This window comes from Dioscorea cayenensis, chromosome 25, assembly GCF_009730915.1.
Source record: "Dioscorea cayenensis subsp. rotundata cultivar TDr96_F1 chromosome 25, TDr96_F1_v2_PseudoChromosome.rev07_lg8_w22 25.fasta, whole genome shotgun sequence".
Taxonomy (NCBI): domain Eukaryota; kingdom Viridiplantae; phylum Streptophyta; class Magnoliopsida; order Dioscoreales; family Dioscoreaceae; genus Dioscorea; species Dioscorea cayenensis.
In genome coordinates this window covers 724,869-739,328 of record NC_052495.1, presented here as the reverse complement: position 1 = coordinate 739,328, position 14,460 = coordinate 724,869, and the positions used below count along the sequence as shown (strand labels likewise).

General features: G+C 34.0%; 3 protein-coding genes and 1 long non-coding RNA gene across 5 annotated transcripts; 2 read left to right on the top strand and 2 right to left on the bottom strand.

Moving 5' to 3' along the window:
- Positions 1-1,433: 1,433 nt before the first annotated feature.
- Positions 1,434-2,593, bottom strand: LOC120252915. The gene has a single exon (XM_039261110.1). It carries the CDS (start codon positions 2,543-2,545, stop codon positions 1,727-1,729), a length of 819 nt encoding a protein of 272 aa, XP_039117044.1. The 5' UTR covers positions 2,546-2,593; the 3' UTR covers positions 1,434-1,726.
- Positions 2,594-6,822: 4,229 nt separating this feature from the next.
- On the top strand, positions 6,823-8,864 carry LOC120252978 (small nuclear ribonucleoprotein Sm D2-like). Its single transcript, XM_039261198.1, has 5 exons — positions 6,823-6,954; positions 7,593-7,617; positions 8,047-8,124; positions 8,325-8,429; positions 8,514-8,864. Exons 2-5 carry the CDS (start codon positions 7,594-7,596, stop codon positions 8,628-8,630), a joined length of 324 nt encoding a protein of 107 aa, XP_039117132.1. The 5' UTR covers positions 6,823-6,954; position 7,593; the 3' UTR covers positions 8,631-8,864.
- A 750-nt stretch (positions 8,865-9,614) lies between these two features.
- Positions 9,615-11,906, bottom strand: LOC120252930. The gene is made up of 6 exons (XR_005534178.1): positions 11,700-11,906; positions 11,528-11,614; positions 10,573-10,990; positions 10,395-10,486; positions 10,001-10,173; positions 9,615-9,913 (listed from the first exon to the last, which is right to left on the bottom strand). It is a non-coding gene; the product is annotated as an uncharacterized LOC120252930 (long non-coding RNA).
- A 92-nt stretch (positions 11,907-11,998) lies between these two features.
- On the top strand, positions 11,999-14,397 carry LOC120253020 (vesicle-associated membrane protein 727). Of its 2 annotated transcripts, none has more exons than XM_039261260.1 (6): positions 11,999-12,099; positions 12,363-12,607; positions 12,691-12,886; positions 12,998-13,118; positions 13,921-13,983; positions 14,071-14,397. In XM_039261260.1, the coding sequence occupies exons 2-6, from the start codon at positions 12,415-12,417 to the stop codon at positions 14,212-14,214; spliced, it is 717 nt and encodes a 238-aa protein (XP_039117194.1). In that variant the 5' UTR covers positions 11,999-12,099; positions 12,363-12,414; the 3' UTR covers positions 14,215-14,397. The 2 variants fall into 2 exon arrangements, with proteins under 2 accessions (XP_039117194.1, XP_039117193.1); XM_039261259.1 differs by having other exon boundaries at positions 12,002-12,095.
- The last annotated feature ends 63 nt before the right edge of the window (positions 14,398-14,460 follow it).

Genomic DNA, 14,460 nt, shown 5'->3' with positions numbered 1-14,460 from the left:
AGGTGGCCACAGTGACTTCCAACTCCATAATTCATAGCCATAGACCATATATTGGTACTTGTACTATTATTTATTGCTAGTTAAATAACTCATCAATTAAATGATTGGTATATACCGTATTGCCACTTAATTTGGCTCTAATGAAACATCCAAACCAACCACACCTAATGCAATCCTCCCACGCTATTATTTCCTCCCAACCATGAACCAAACCATGTTCCTCCTCTCTCTCTCTCTCTCTCTCTCTCTCTCTCTCTCTCTCTCTCTATATATATATATATATATATATATCAATGTGGAGACCAACAACTAGAGAGAAACGCTAACGACCAACAGATCTATTAGTACATGGGTCACCGATAGAGCTTTTACCGAATGGTGAAAATTTGATTATCGGATAAAGGCACATTTCTGAAAGTTATAAATAGTAGTTGTGTACGAGTGGTTCTAGCGCCCACGCAAACGCGGCATCGTCTCCATTTGTTTCAACGAGGCTTGTGCATGTCCCTGGAGTCTCTAGTGGGTTCACCCCACTCTTCTTCCAAAAAAAAATAAAATTAAAAAAAAACAACTAGAGAGAAACATACATAAATAAATGGATTTTAAGTAGTTTTTTTTTTTTTTAACCAATAAGAATCCACTTTTTAATACCATCCTTAATTTTTCTTTGTTTGTTTACTTTAAATAAGTATAATAAATGAGGTAATGAGTATTTGCAAGACTTGAGATCATGTTTGAGATTTGAGATGGAAGGGAACACCTAATTCATTTATTAAATGAGCTAACAAACGCATCCAATCATAGTATAATAATTAAGCAAAAACTAAACTCAATTATATTATATTAAAGATTAAAGCAAATTAATATATATACAATTCGACCTAGGAGTGTACATCTTTTTATTTTTATTTTTTATTTCCAAATTGAGTATTATTATTGATTTTTTTTTTCCTTTTTAACAAATAAACAACCAGCAACTCCATTTAATGAAAATTAAAAACATATACAAACATAAAATAAAATTATAAACCCAACAAACAAACACATATACCCACATTTTGTATAATTTTACTAGGTCTCCCTAAATAAATAGCTATGCATATATATAACCTAAAATTAGTCCATTGACTACTATCAAACAAAATTTGATCTCAGTTTCTCCTTAATTAAAGTTATTAAACAACCTACTAAGACAAACCACTAACACATTGACTACCATGAAACAAATAATTTAATAAATGTAAATTATTTTATTTTATTTATTTTATCAGCCTCACCACTTGAAATTATCTTTAAATCCTCATTTAACAAATCATGATTCTTTTACCATAATTTGTGAACAAGATAATTTGCATAAAAAGTATATATATAAAGAAATTATCAATTTCTTTGTTGGTGAAAACCTATAAACCATTGCAAAAACCTAGAAAAAATAAAATAAAAATGCAAATTTTATATATACAAACAACTTTGAATCACAGCAACACAACAACAAACAAGCGAACCAAACCTAAAACGAAAAACAAAACCAAAGCGAGAAGCAAAATCCAATCTTCTCTTATCTACAATCTCTTTCCCAAATACTAAGCGTCAAGAGAGAAAAATCAGCGCATAAGAAAAGGACAAATAAAGCCATAAGAAAGAGAAAAATATCTCACTGAGAGCAAGAGCAAGACTAAGAGCAATACAATACACCGCTAGACCATCATAAGCATTCTACGTACCGTTATCGTGCACTAGCGTCTTCCAGGGATCCCACCGATCGCCGGCCACTGAACGGCCCAGATAGAGCCACGTGTTCTTCTTCGTCACCACCCCATGACGCCGCTCTTCGCCCTGATGAGAACCGTTTCATCGCTCCTAAGCTCGGCGCATCCGCCGCATTCGCAGCCGAGGATCTTCTCGCCGGCTCCGGGATATTCCCTGACGGCACCGGAGATTCCTCCTCGATGCACTCCACGGCCGTACCCCGATCTGCCGAGAAGCAGCAGAGAAGCGAAGCCCAGAACCCCTTCCCACCACCAGGCCGCTCTTCACGAGACTCCCGCCGCCTGATCCGGCGCCGTTCCTTCTCTCTCTCCGACAACACCTTGCCGATGCACGAGACCTTCGGAGATCCCGGCTCGTGCTCCGGCATAGAGCCCTTCCTGCCCTTTTTGGGGAAGATCCGGCTATTGGGAGCGCGGCGGGTGCTGCGGCCGAGATAACCGGAGTACTGTAGCTTGTTGGGGAGGCCAATGATGGGAGCCTTGGGCTTAAGATTACCGGAGAAGCGCTGCGAGTTAGATCGCCGGCGATCACAGGTGGGCGCCGAGCTAGAATGCTGGGACTTAGGGTTGGTGTTCCCTTTGGTGGAATCATCGCGATCGTAGACTGCGTTGAGATCGACCCAATCGATCTCGTCCCCGATCCGCACCTCAAAGGACTCCGCCGGGAGATCCGGGTCGTCCGGCACCGGATCAGGCGGCTCGGCGGCGACCACCGTCTCGCAGGCGACACGGCCGTCACCGCCGCACACTAGGGTTTCGAGGTCCACTTGTGGCATTTGATGAGAGAGAACTAGCGCGAGCTCTAGAAAGAGAAAGAGATGGATAAAACGCGGAGCGAGGGAGACGAAGGGGTACTTTTATAGGGCGGTGGTGGAGGGCATTTTGGGAAAGATGTTTTTCAATGCCACTTTTGCAAATAAACCCTTCTTCTTTTTAATTCCAATATTTCCTTAATAATCTAAAAAATCCAATATCATTATTTAAGGCTATTATTAATTGTACTTTTTTTAAAAAAATTAAAAACTACCAGTAATCGAGGTGACAAAGTCTGATGTGAATTATTTTACACTTATTATGTCTTATAATAATAATAATAAATCCAGGAAATATTATATAATATATGCTTTGCGTCTTCCATGATATGAAATAATTGAAGGGGTGTAATTGATAAGTACGATAAATATACAAAGGATGGGTGACGTCAGTGAGTCTGTTGGTCAGCATGGGTTTTGGAAGTCTACTGCGGAGCGGGGGCCACCGTTGGATGCAAAGTCATTTCGATCGGGACCGTGAGTTTTTTAAACTGTGGATGTGGGGCCCGTTGAGAAAATAGCACGTGGCTGCCACGTGAAGAGAGTTTTTCAGTTCAGATGGATTAATAATATATTTTCTTACATTTTTACCATCTTTTACAGTTTTTTTTTTTTTTCTAAAATTTAAGCTAGAAACCAGAGAAAATAATATATTTATTGTTACCGGTTAAAAATAATTTGAATATTATCAAAGTTATAGACACTTAATTATTTTTCTTTCTATTAATAAAGAGACTAGCTGATATAGAGATGCACTACTGACTATACTAATTACAATGGTCTACTGTCATATAATCTGGAATAAGAAGGAAAATGTTTATCACACAAATTTAAAGAGACTCAGTGCATTACAAGTTGAGAAATTCAAATTCAAGACCTAGCCTCTACAATCCAATGCAAGATGAATACCACTGAACTATTTCTAAGTTGTCTTAGTTTTTTTTTTTAATATATATATATATGTATATATATTATGCTGCATCCATAATAATAAAACATTTGCCATATAAAACTATTAACAAGCAGTATGTTCCATTGAAACTTAGCTCTTTGATCAACTAAAGATTTCATCACCTTTGAAAAAAAATCTTTGTTTGATATGATAATTACCTGAAAACAATGAAGGTTGGCATGTATAATTACAAGAGTCAATGAAGTGGTTGATGATCGAAAGCTTGAGAACTTGCCAGTCAACTGACGTGTGTGAGTAGGTTGAAAACAATCACTTGATAGAAAATATCATGTATATATATAAAATTATTCATGATTGTGTGATAATATACAGCAAAATCAATAATAGTGGTTGGGCATATATCATACCATATATTCATGTCAAAGAGGTAGTCAAAATCTTATCAACAATGAACACATGGTTGACAACTTTGCCATTAATGCATATCAAGTGTAATAGTTTAGATACCAATCCCTCTCCACCTTCCAACTAAAAAGACTTCATCTTCATCTTCATCTTCATCTTCATCTTCATCTTGAGGCTCAAAGCAAAAAGCCATGGATTCGTTTGAGACGCCATTATTGACCAATTACATACACCTTCAACTCATTGTCTAAGAAAGAAAAAAAAAAAAGGTATTAAAGTCCTCATTTTGATTCATATAAAGTAAGAATTAAGCTTTGTGGAACATATATGGAGAAAGATAGAAGACAAGTTTGATTTGCTTGATCAGTCAAACCATGAATATTACTTACAAAGCAGTGTGGAGTGTTTGATTTCTTTCTCCTTGTTGTGTTTCTTCTCTAGTTTATTATGTGGTATTTGCTTTTAACCTTTGAATGTTAATCATGTGTTTATTTGTTTGATTAAAAAAAGATAACCAATTGACTCATTCCATGGAAAATTAATAGCGAGGAGTAGGTAGTTTACTGTTTGGAGTGATTTTTTTTTTAAACTGTATGTATAAAGAAAGAGTAATTTGTTATGTATATTAATATAATATTGTTTTGTTATATTAGATCATATATTCTATATATTATATGAGCATTTCATTTAATAATTAATTTATCTCATAATCTCTAATTTTAAATAATTCTTATAACTCTTGTGATTATTTATCAAGACTTTGTTTTTGTTTTGATCTAGGTACTTTATTATCAATTTTAAGATATTAATAATTTATTTATAACTTATATAAAGAAAGTTGTTTCCTTGCCTTCCTTTCTTTGATAAGGTCTTGTTTTCTAATAAAGTAGTTGGATTAGTTGATCATGTTACTTGTTTTTTTCGACTTTTTGGATCATAAATAAAAAATATAGCTAACTTTACGGCTTGCCTTTCCATATTAATTTCCTCTCTATGTACTTATTTTAATTTAAATATTGTCTATGGTTAGATTTACTTAAAAAAAAAAAAATAAATGAAATCATTCAAACAAGATGGAAAACTTATTTATGTTTATAAAATCCAAAATAAATATATATCTTATGAAATCAAAATGACAATTGAAAATTTTAATTAAATTATTAACATTAAGCTAACCAAATTATTAAAGTATTTTGTTCATATATGGAGAATCGCGCATTCAAATTATACCCGATTTATAATAAATATGATTTTTTTTTTTTGCATACATAGTGTGTGGTCTTTTATATACAGAGTGAGAGCAAGTGGTATATTTAAAATAAATTCATAAATGCTACTGACAGTGGTTTGTATATTATGTAAAAAATAATAAATAAATAAAATCTATATAGTAGTACCTTCTCTTACTTTTTAATATTCTTTGCTATTTTATCAATTATGATCTATTAAATGTTTTTCTTACTCTCCGTATTAAATGACTAAGAGAAAAAGTTGAAAAATATTTAAATAAAACACACAAACACACGCTAAGATGAGATAACCTGAGTTTCTTTAAAATTTCACAATGGAATCAACATTCTAGAAATAAATGATCAAAGTTTAATCAACGCCTAAACATGTGCAATAATAGTTGATTAATTGCTTAATCATAGTGTTTAAGAGTCTTTATCTTTCTCTTTTTCCAAAAGGCAAAATGTTACACTCTTGACCACAAATAATGAGTCCAATACACGCCACTGAGTTGGTGTGATGCATCCATCAAACAACTGCAACATGTGTTGATGATACATAACATGATGATCCAATTAATTCACTTGCATCCCAATCAATCAAAATGGGTTAGATGGCTACACAATTATTAGTATTATGATGAACTTGGATTTTTTTTTTTTAATTATTATTATTATTATAAGTAGCTATGAGAGTGTGTGTGTTTTCATGAAAGAAATTATCAACTTCACAAAATCACAAGATGGGTTGGATTGGTACACAATTATGGGAAGTATAATGCTTGTTTATTTAGGTAGTTGTGAAAGTGTGTCTTCTTCTTCTTCATGGAATAAATGATTAATTATATAAATCAAATCAAATGTTTGTCTCCAACAACTTAGTTTGATCATGTTTGGTGCATGAAGTTGATGTCCATTAGTCAATTGGTTCAATCATTTTTTGATTTAATTGGTGCAATTAATTGGAGGATAAATTAGTTATTAATTTTACATATATATATATATATATAAAAGTAGGTAAATACATGAATTCATTTAAAAAAAAAATACAAACAATGATTAAAAATATAGTGGGCACCAGTCACAAAAAGTAAATAGACAATCTCATAGAAAAGCAAGGAGCAAGATGAAGATACAAATAAGGCCATCACAAAGATTCCCGAGATCATTCATCCATAGTTGCTCTATTAATTTTTGATCTTAGAAGAAGCAAAGTGGGTTAAAAAATATATTTATTTTATAATTTAAAAATATTCTAAATAGTAAAATTTCCATATAAAGAAGAAATTTTCTATTGGTTTTGAAATTTCAAAGATTTATAAATAAAAGTTATATATATATATATATATATATTCGGATCCTCCGAGGGGCATAGTTATTTTATCGCTGAAAAAATCATTGTTGATATTTTTCCTTAAAGTTGAAATTTATGGTCTTTTCTTAAGGACTGGGATGCATAACAATAAATTAAATTTATTTGATTGGAAAAAAATTGGATCTTCAAATTCATAGTTTAATAAACCGAAATAAAAAATGATTTATTGAAATATTTTTTTATTATTTTTTGCATAAATTTTCATTTTTTTTTTCTCGTTTTGTTTCACTTATTAATGTCTATGTATATATATATATATTACATATATAATATATTTCTATTAAATTGAATGGATCAATGTACCGCAGTACAACTTACTTAAAATGGTTCCAGCATAGATAAATACCCACCTTCTTCCAATTGGAGAAACCCTAGCTAACCCTCTCACTCCCCTCAAGCTTTGAATCCTTGGCGGGCTGCGAGTGCTATCGATTTAGCTTTTTATTTTCAGGTAATTAATCCAAGTTGATTGAATTATTTAATTTTGGTGTTTTTTCTTTGATTTATTTCACCAAGGATCTCCATTTTTTGCTTCAATTTGTGTGTCTAGCTTCCCGGATTCTATTAATCTTTTCTTTTACCAAAAAATCTAGGTATTGGTCAGTCATGGATTTTCTTGATTTTGCCTTCTATTTCATTGCAGATGAAGTGTTTTTTTTCTCATTCTATTTTAGTATATCACTTTGTTGTCGAGTTAGTGATCAGACTTTAGAGTTATTCATTCTGAAAAAGTTAGAGTTTTTGTTCCAAAATTCAAGGAAAAAAAAACCATAGCGTGATGCTTTTATAAATCTTCTCTGGTTTCTATTTTTTTTTTCTTGTTATTGATCAGACATTGGAGTTATTAATTTGCTTGCTACTTTACAGTGAAAAAAGTTGTAATCTTGTGCCAAAATTCGGATGAAAAAAAAAAGAATGGTGCAGTGTGCCCTAATTCCATCATACTGTTCTATTACAAGTGCTGTTTTGCAGCATTGCTAATGATTTTAAGCCTTGATGATAAATCTTGCAATTAAGCATTTGAGATTCTACTGCATTGTTTGTTGGTCATTGTACTGATGTTGTGTTTTCTTCATTTATTTTTCGCAGCATGTCGATGGAAGAAGATGCTAATGTAAGTTACACTTAGCTGGTCTTTTATTTTCCTTTAAACTCACCTAAAGATTTCATTCATTGGAATGGAATGAGATTATTCTAAACTTTGACATCAACACTGAGGATGGGCATGCTGCATCCTCTTTAGATTAATCAATGGTAGCTTAATGCTTCTGTATCAATTTTACTTCATGAATCAGATATCATTTAATCAAGAACAAACTTTTCTTCTTTCTTGTTAAAAGTATGTACCATTTTACGAATATTCATTTCTTGTTTAGTGAAAACTGCATTATAAATAAGAGGAACTATTCATGTCTATACTGGCATAAAATGATCATTGATATAAGAAGTGGTTTAGAAGGAAATAATGTGCATTTTTGTTAAATTAGTTGTGTGAAAATTCTTGTAAACTAATGTTAACTTTAACGTCCTCGTTGTGTGTCAGGATGGAAAGAAAGAGGAAGAAGAGTTCAACACAGGTCCACTCTCTGTTCTGATGATGAGTGTTAAAAACAATACTCAGGTATCACATTTAAATCATGGAGTGTTGCATGCATTTGACCTGAATGTTGCATTGGTTCATCACTAATATGATAAATTTTAATTTATGTTTCTCATAGTAATAGTCACATGTTACATTGTTACAAAGGGAAAGAAGAAAAACCAATTGGTGCCAATTAATCTCAAGACATGTATCTATATCGGTGTGTTCTTTTCCTTCAGGTGCTGATCAACTGCCGAAACAACAAGAAGCTTTTGGGACGTGTTAGAGCCTTCGATCGTCATTGTAACATGGTTCTGGAAAATGTCAGGGAGATGTGGACTGAGGTAATTCTGTCTTGATGATTTCTCTTTATGCTATTCAATTTTTGATTTGTTTGGCTCTAAGAAGCTGAGTTATATGAAATGCAGGTTCCTAAAACAGGCAAGGGCAAGAAGAAAGCACTCCCAGTGAACAAGGATAGATTCATCAGCAAAATGTTCCTCCGAGGAGATTCAGTTATCATTGTTCTCAGGAATCCCAAGTGAGAACAATTGTGTCCCATGTTTGCTTCTAAGTATTCTGTTTATCTTGATGACATTTGTTCAGTTTCAGAGGGAAATATTACATTTAGTCCATTTGTTTGTTGAAAGTGAAGGTCTTGTAGGCATACACTTCAATGGAGTCTTAAAAAGGCCCTAATGTTCAGCAAGGGCCTGTTTGTTATGAAAATATTTTCAAAACTTTTGTTTTTTTGTTTTAAGAATATAGTTTTTGACCCACCCATTCTACAAGCCGCAACAGATTTCTCAGAACAGATGCTTTAAATGCTTTTTTAAATGATCAAGCTTTTATCACTTGGATCAACCCGCTTTGGTAGTAAATGGTTGGTTTGTTATAAGCTATTACCAACTAGTCTTTTCTTCTTTTTTTTTTTTTCAAAGATCATTATTAAAATAATTTAATTATGAGTATTTACTGTTGAATGTTTAAATTAATTTGATTTTCATGTAACAAATAATTTTAATTACCATACCAGTAGATAAGGTTTGCTTATCTGCATACGTGGGCAAACTATATTTGGAAAATATCTCATACAAAGGAGAGAAAAGTCTCAGATTATTAAAGGATAAGATTAGTTTAGTAGAAGAGTACATTTTTAGTTGTATAATCTTGATTATGTTAAAATTTATTTAATTTAACCAAATAAATATTAATCTATATTTCAAAAATTATATTAAAATCCCCACCAAGAAAGTGCATTTTGTTCCTTCTAAAATTCATTTTCAATGAAAACAAAATGAAAAATTAAACAGACAAACCGACCATGATTTTTCTGGTATTGGAACAACTCGTTAGTGCAAAATAGAGGCTTGTACCAAATCAGATGCCAACGCTTCCCTGATAAGTATTTAATCATTCCTAAAGTACACTAATACGGCAATAATTCATTTTTTTTTTTTTTAAATTAAACTCAACTTTCACAAAAAACAGGAAACATGTTGAGAAGCCAAATAAAACAAATCAAGATAATATTTCGCAGGAAAATTACAGATAAACAATAACCTCTAAGAAAAAACAAAACAAAACAAAAACAAAGAGTCAATCCCCCATGCACAGAGAATCAAAGAATAGTAATATTGGAAAACACAAAAACATAGCAATATTAGTTAAGTAGTGTTCATAATGCCCTGTACTTCTTGGCGACTATGAAAGCCACTCCAATGGCAATCACCACCACACCCGAAACAACAAGAGTTGAGGTCAGCGCACAGCTGCAGTTCTCCTTCGCCTTTGCCGCCTCTGCCTCCGCCTCTGCTTCCGCTTGCTCCTTCATCAATTATATTCACCAACAAAAATTTAAAACCGGAAAAATCAAACATTGTTTTACAAAGATCAAAACTTTAATAATAAATACCTTATGAGCTTTGGAGATGGCCACTTTAGATGAAACAGGATCCACAGGGAACTCTTCTGGCACACCAAGGTTCAATTGTCTGGTTACATTAACTTCTGGAAATGCTTCATCAGTTTCCCCAATTGTTGATGCCATCCTTGTTTCTTCTTTTTGTTTCAGTGCAATTCCCAAGCCTGTAAAGAATTAGTTTTTCTTTTTTTCTCTCTCTCAAATAAAGTATAATACGGTTAAAAATAGAAGGGAGAAAAACAGGGAACGGTTCAACAAATAGAAGAGTCCCCAACCAACCATAGCCTGCCGCAAAACACTCATGCCCAATTTAGCTAAAAGAAAAATAAAAACCTTGAATTTTTATGGAAAAAAAAAATATAGCAAAGACAGCAGAGAGAAATACTTGGAGATCAATAGGCAGAGCAGAATGATAGAATCATTGAACCATTGCCTTCACCCAGCCCAGCATTATGCCTGGAGATCATCATTGCAACCCTGACAGGAAGAAAAATTTACAAACTTTATATCATAGGAACATGATTTTAAATTAGTATACAATCCATCAAAGGAACAAGAATTACCATTAACTATGCAGTCTGTCTTAGTTTCTTGCGCTTCTGCTCTTCGAAACATGATCCGAAAAAATTTATTCACCTCAACACAGTGGTAAGCACAATTGCAAATAAAAAAGAATTTCTTATATTAAACATAAAGCATTCATCATCAAGTGCTCAAAAAATCAAAATGTAAGACAAATATCTGTATAAGAAAACAGTGAAAATAAGGCCCGATGGTTCAGACTCTAGTGAAGTAGTCAAGCAGAGTGATACATTCACAAACCTTTTATCAAGCGGTAGCCAAATCATTTACATCAAGAGATAATGACATTTATTCACTATTTATTTTTTTTAACAGTATTTATATGTACAAAACTGAAAACTTCTCTGGATAGCCAAAGCAGAGCAGCTGCCATCAGCCTTTCTGCAATCCCTCAGGTTTCTGCAAATAAAGAAGATTGTCATGAAGCATTGAAATAAATTCTTAAATAAAAAAGTAAATTGAATTGTTGGAAAAAAACTTCTCCCCTATCTCCACTCCAAAACAGGAAAAAGAAAATTTAGACCAGGTTACAATCTATTTTGTACAATTAAATTATATTCATTATGAACTTCTAATTTCAAAACTCATGCAGTATTGACTTTCTTTCAAAGCTATTAACAATAAAAGCTATTGAACTTGAGTTTTATCTGCTTCTCCAAGTTGGTGTTTTTTTTTTAAAACCTCATCGTTAAACCACAACAAGTTTTTTGATTCAGTATTACATTGATTTACAATACCAAAGAGTCAAAATTTAGACTTTGCAATACTTTTCTACATAATTTTGCATGCAAAATTTTTTTTTTTTTTTAGAATGCCATAAATTTTGAACTTATAATCTGCAAAGTTATGATTTGATAAAGAACAATAGCTCAACAACACTTTCATTAGAATAAAAGAAAAACAAGAACTAAAACCCAAGATATCCGAAGCTCTGACCTTCTCCGATGCTGTAGCCTTCTCACCCGCAGCTCTCTCCTTCTCCGCTTTCTGCTTCATCTTCTCCATCCTCTCCCTCTCCATTTTCTATACAATCAATAACCATCAAACATTTCAAAAGAAATCACAGAGACTAAAAAAAAAAAAAATGAGATCAAGAATAGAATTCCACCTGGATATAGACGTTCTCCGCGGCGAGCCCCTCCTCCCTAAGCATTCGACCCTTGCCATCGCCCAAGTACCTAGACTCCATCGTCGTCGTCGACGTCTTCAAAGCTCAAGCTCGCTTCGCCGCTGGGGCTTTTGGCCATCACTGGCTTTCTCTGCAAGAAGCTTCGGGTCTTGATCCATCACGCTCTATGCCAGAATCAGCAGTGGGGATTCACTACAATGCCTCGAGATTTAATCTGAACCGTTCGTAGTTAAAGGGTATAGTTGTCATTTTATAAGAAAACAGGACACTTGGGTAAACAAAACGCGAGAGAGAGAGAGAGAGAGAGAGAGAGAGACCGAAGGCGCGAGGAAAGCCTGGAGAGGAAGCAAGAGGAGCTAGGGTTTGGATTTCTTCGTGGGTTTGATCCTCTATCTCTCATTTTTGTATCTCGATCTTTCAATTGAAACGCTTAGTGTTGTGAATTTGATCTAGAATAGAAGGATCACTTGTGGCGTTTGGATCTCAATTCAAATTGCTGTATTTCCTGGCTTAATTCTCTCATCTAGGGATTCTTTTTGATAATTTGCTGCATTCTTGCTGAAAATTTTCTTGAATAATCTTTCCTTTTGTGAAAAATGAGTGCTTTTGATTTGTTTCCGTATGTTTGAACTGGGTTCCTAGGGTTTTAAGGTGTTTAGCTTGATCCATTCACTGGAGGATTCGGAGTGCGGCCATGGGTGATAAGCAGCCATTGATTTACAGCTTCGTGGCAAAGGGCAGTGTGGTGCTTGCTGAGCACACGCCCTACTCTGGAAATTTCAGTACCATTGCAATCCAAACCTTGCAGAAGCTACCAGCAAATAGTAAAAAGTTTACTTTTTCATGTGATGGCCACACTTTCAATTATCTTGTGGATAAGGGATTCGGTATGGACTCTTTGCTTGGATTTATTGTTTGAATTCTTCGAGTTGAGTTGAGTTCTTTTGTAGTAAGTGGCACATCTGTGCAGTGTTCCTTGTTGTGGCTGATGAGGTAAGTGGGAGGAGTGTCCCGTTTGTGTTCCTAGAGCGAGTGCGAGATGATTTCATGCAGCGGTATGGAGCAAGCATTGATGCTGCAGGATCTCACCCACTTGATGATGATGACGATGATGATTTGTTTGATGATAGATTTGGCATTGCTTACCAGCTTGATAGAGAATTCGGGTATGAAATGGAGCTCTATGCTGGAGTATGTGGCTTTTTTAGATTGTAAATTTGCGGCTATTAGCTCTTTTATTAATCTTTGTTGTCTGCTCTATTTGATGGTGGAGACAGGCCAAGGCTCAAAGAACACATGCAGTACTGTGTTAGTCATCCTGAAGAAATGAGTAAGCTGTCTAAGTTGAAGGCTCAAATTACAGAGGTCAAGGGAATAATGATGGACAACATTGAGAAGGTACACATATTTGTTGTTTGATTTTAGTTTATTTTATGTGTGAGTGTTATTAGCAATCTGAGGATATCCAGCTAACAAGATTCGTAAACTAGTTCCATCTTTTATAAATGAGAAGTCCATCTTCTTTATAATTTCTTAAATTCTTTATTGCTGAGTGACATTTCTTCGCATATTAGTTATCAGCATTGATATGAGCTGTTTTATGGTTTTCTGAAATATAAAATGGTGGTGCCTCACTCGCCATTTTAGAACTGATGAGAGCTTGTATGCACTGCAATTCTGACTAATACGGAAAATAAATTTCTATTATGCATGAGTTTGTTATTGATTTGATCCATTATGGTAGTGTAAGTTATGGAAAACGACAAAATTACCTGTTGACAAAAAGATTTGAGAGCTACATCCTAGTTAGCATGAGCTGTCACCTTGTAAATTTAATATTTATAACTTTTACGAATTAACGGAAAGTGGAAACGACAAATACTATGACCTTATCCTTTAGGAGAGTGTACAGTGGCATTGAGCACTTATGTTTTTTTTTGAACAATGTCAAATTAGTCTTTCTGATGTTTCCTGATATAAATTTTGAGCACATTTATCACTCCCCGGCTGGCTTTTCAGACTACAACCTTGGACATGTGAGCTGAGTGCAATAGGGTATCTCAGAATGATCATAATAAATTCTTATTGCCTTTCCTTTTCTTTTATAAAACCTTTGGGAGTTAAGACAGGAGAAAATTTCTTGCACATCTGTTTGGCAAGGCTGGGGCCTGAATTTGACCACGGTTTGCATTTGTGCTAGGCTCTTGATCGAGGTGAGAAGATTGAACTTCTGGTTGACAAGACTGAAAACCTGCAGTTTCAGGTATTTTCCTGGGTGATCTATTTTCCACTTTTAAAGTAGCTGGCACTATGTTGAACCTGATGTTCATACTTGAACATGCTTGCTCAGGCAGACAGCTTCCAGAGGCAAGGGAGGCAACTTCGTCGGAAAATGTGGCTTCAAAACCTGCAATTTAAACTGATGGTGACCGGGGCTGCCATTCTGGTTTTACTTATCATGTGGTTGATGGCCTGCAAAGGTTTCAAGTGTTGATAGGCATTATAAATGATTCTTGTTATATTGTTGTATTTGCTTTGAATCTCTATTTTGCAATGGATGATGCCCTGTGTATACTGCAATGAAAGATAATTCTCTGTAGTTTGTTATGAACATCTATGTACTTTGTGCTTTTAAATTTGTCAATTAAGAGACTAGCCTTTCCATTGTTGAACAGAATCGAAGCAGGAAATATTACAAATGCAACATGACAGCTTTCAACAAATCAAATTATCACCACAA

Bases quoted from the DNA above. Each gene is read 5' to 3' on its own strand.
- LOC120252915 (XM_039261110.1), bottom strand. From the start codon at position 2,545: ATGCCACAAGTGGACCTCGAAACCCTAGTGTGCGGCGGTGACGGCCGT.
- LOC120252978 (XM_039261198.1), top strand. From the start codon at position 7,594: ATGTCGATGGAAGAAGATGCTAAT. The intron at 7,618-8,046 runs GTAAGTTACACT...GTTGTGTGTCAG, and splicing joins CGATGGAAGAAGATGCTAAT to GATGGAAAGAAAGAGGAAGA. The intron at 8,125-8,324 runs GTATCACATTTA...CTTTTCCTTCAG, and splicing joins GTGTTAAAAACAATACTCAG to GTGCTGATCAACTGCCGAAA.
- LOC120253020 (XM_039261260.1), top strand. From the start codon at position 12,415: ATGGGTGATAAGCAGCCATTGATTTACAGCTTCGTGGCAAAGGGCAGT. The intron at 13,119-13,920 runs GTACACATATTT...CATTTGTGCTAG, and splicing joins TGATGGACAACATTGAGAAG to GCTCTTGATCGAGGTGAGAA. The intron at 13,984-14,070 runs GTATTTTCCTGG...ATGCTTGCTCAG, and splicing joins CTGAAAACCTGCAGTTTCAG to GCAGACAGCTTCCAGAGGCA.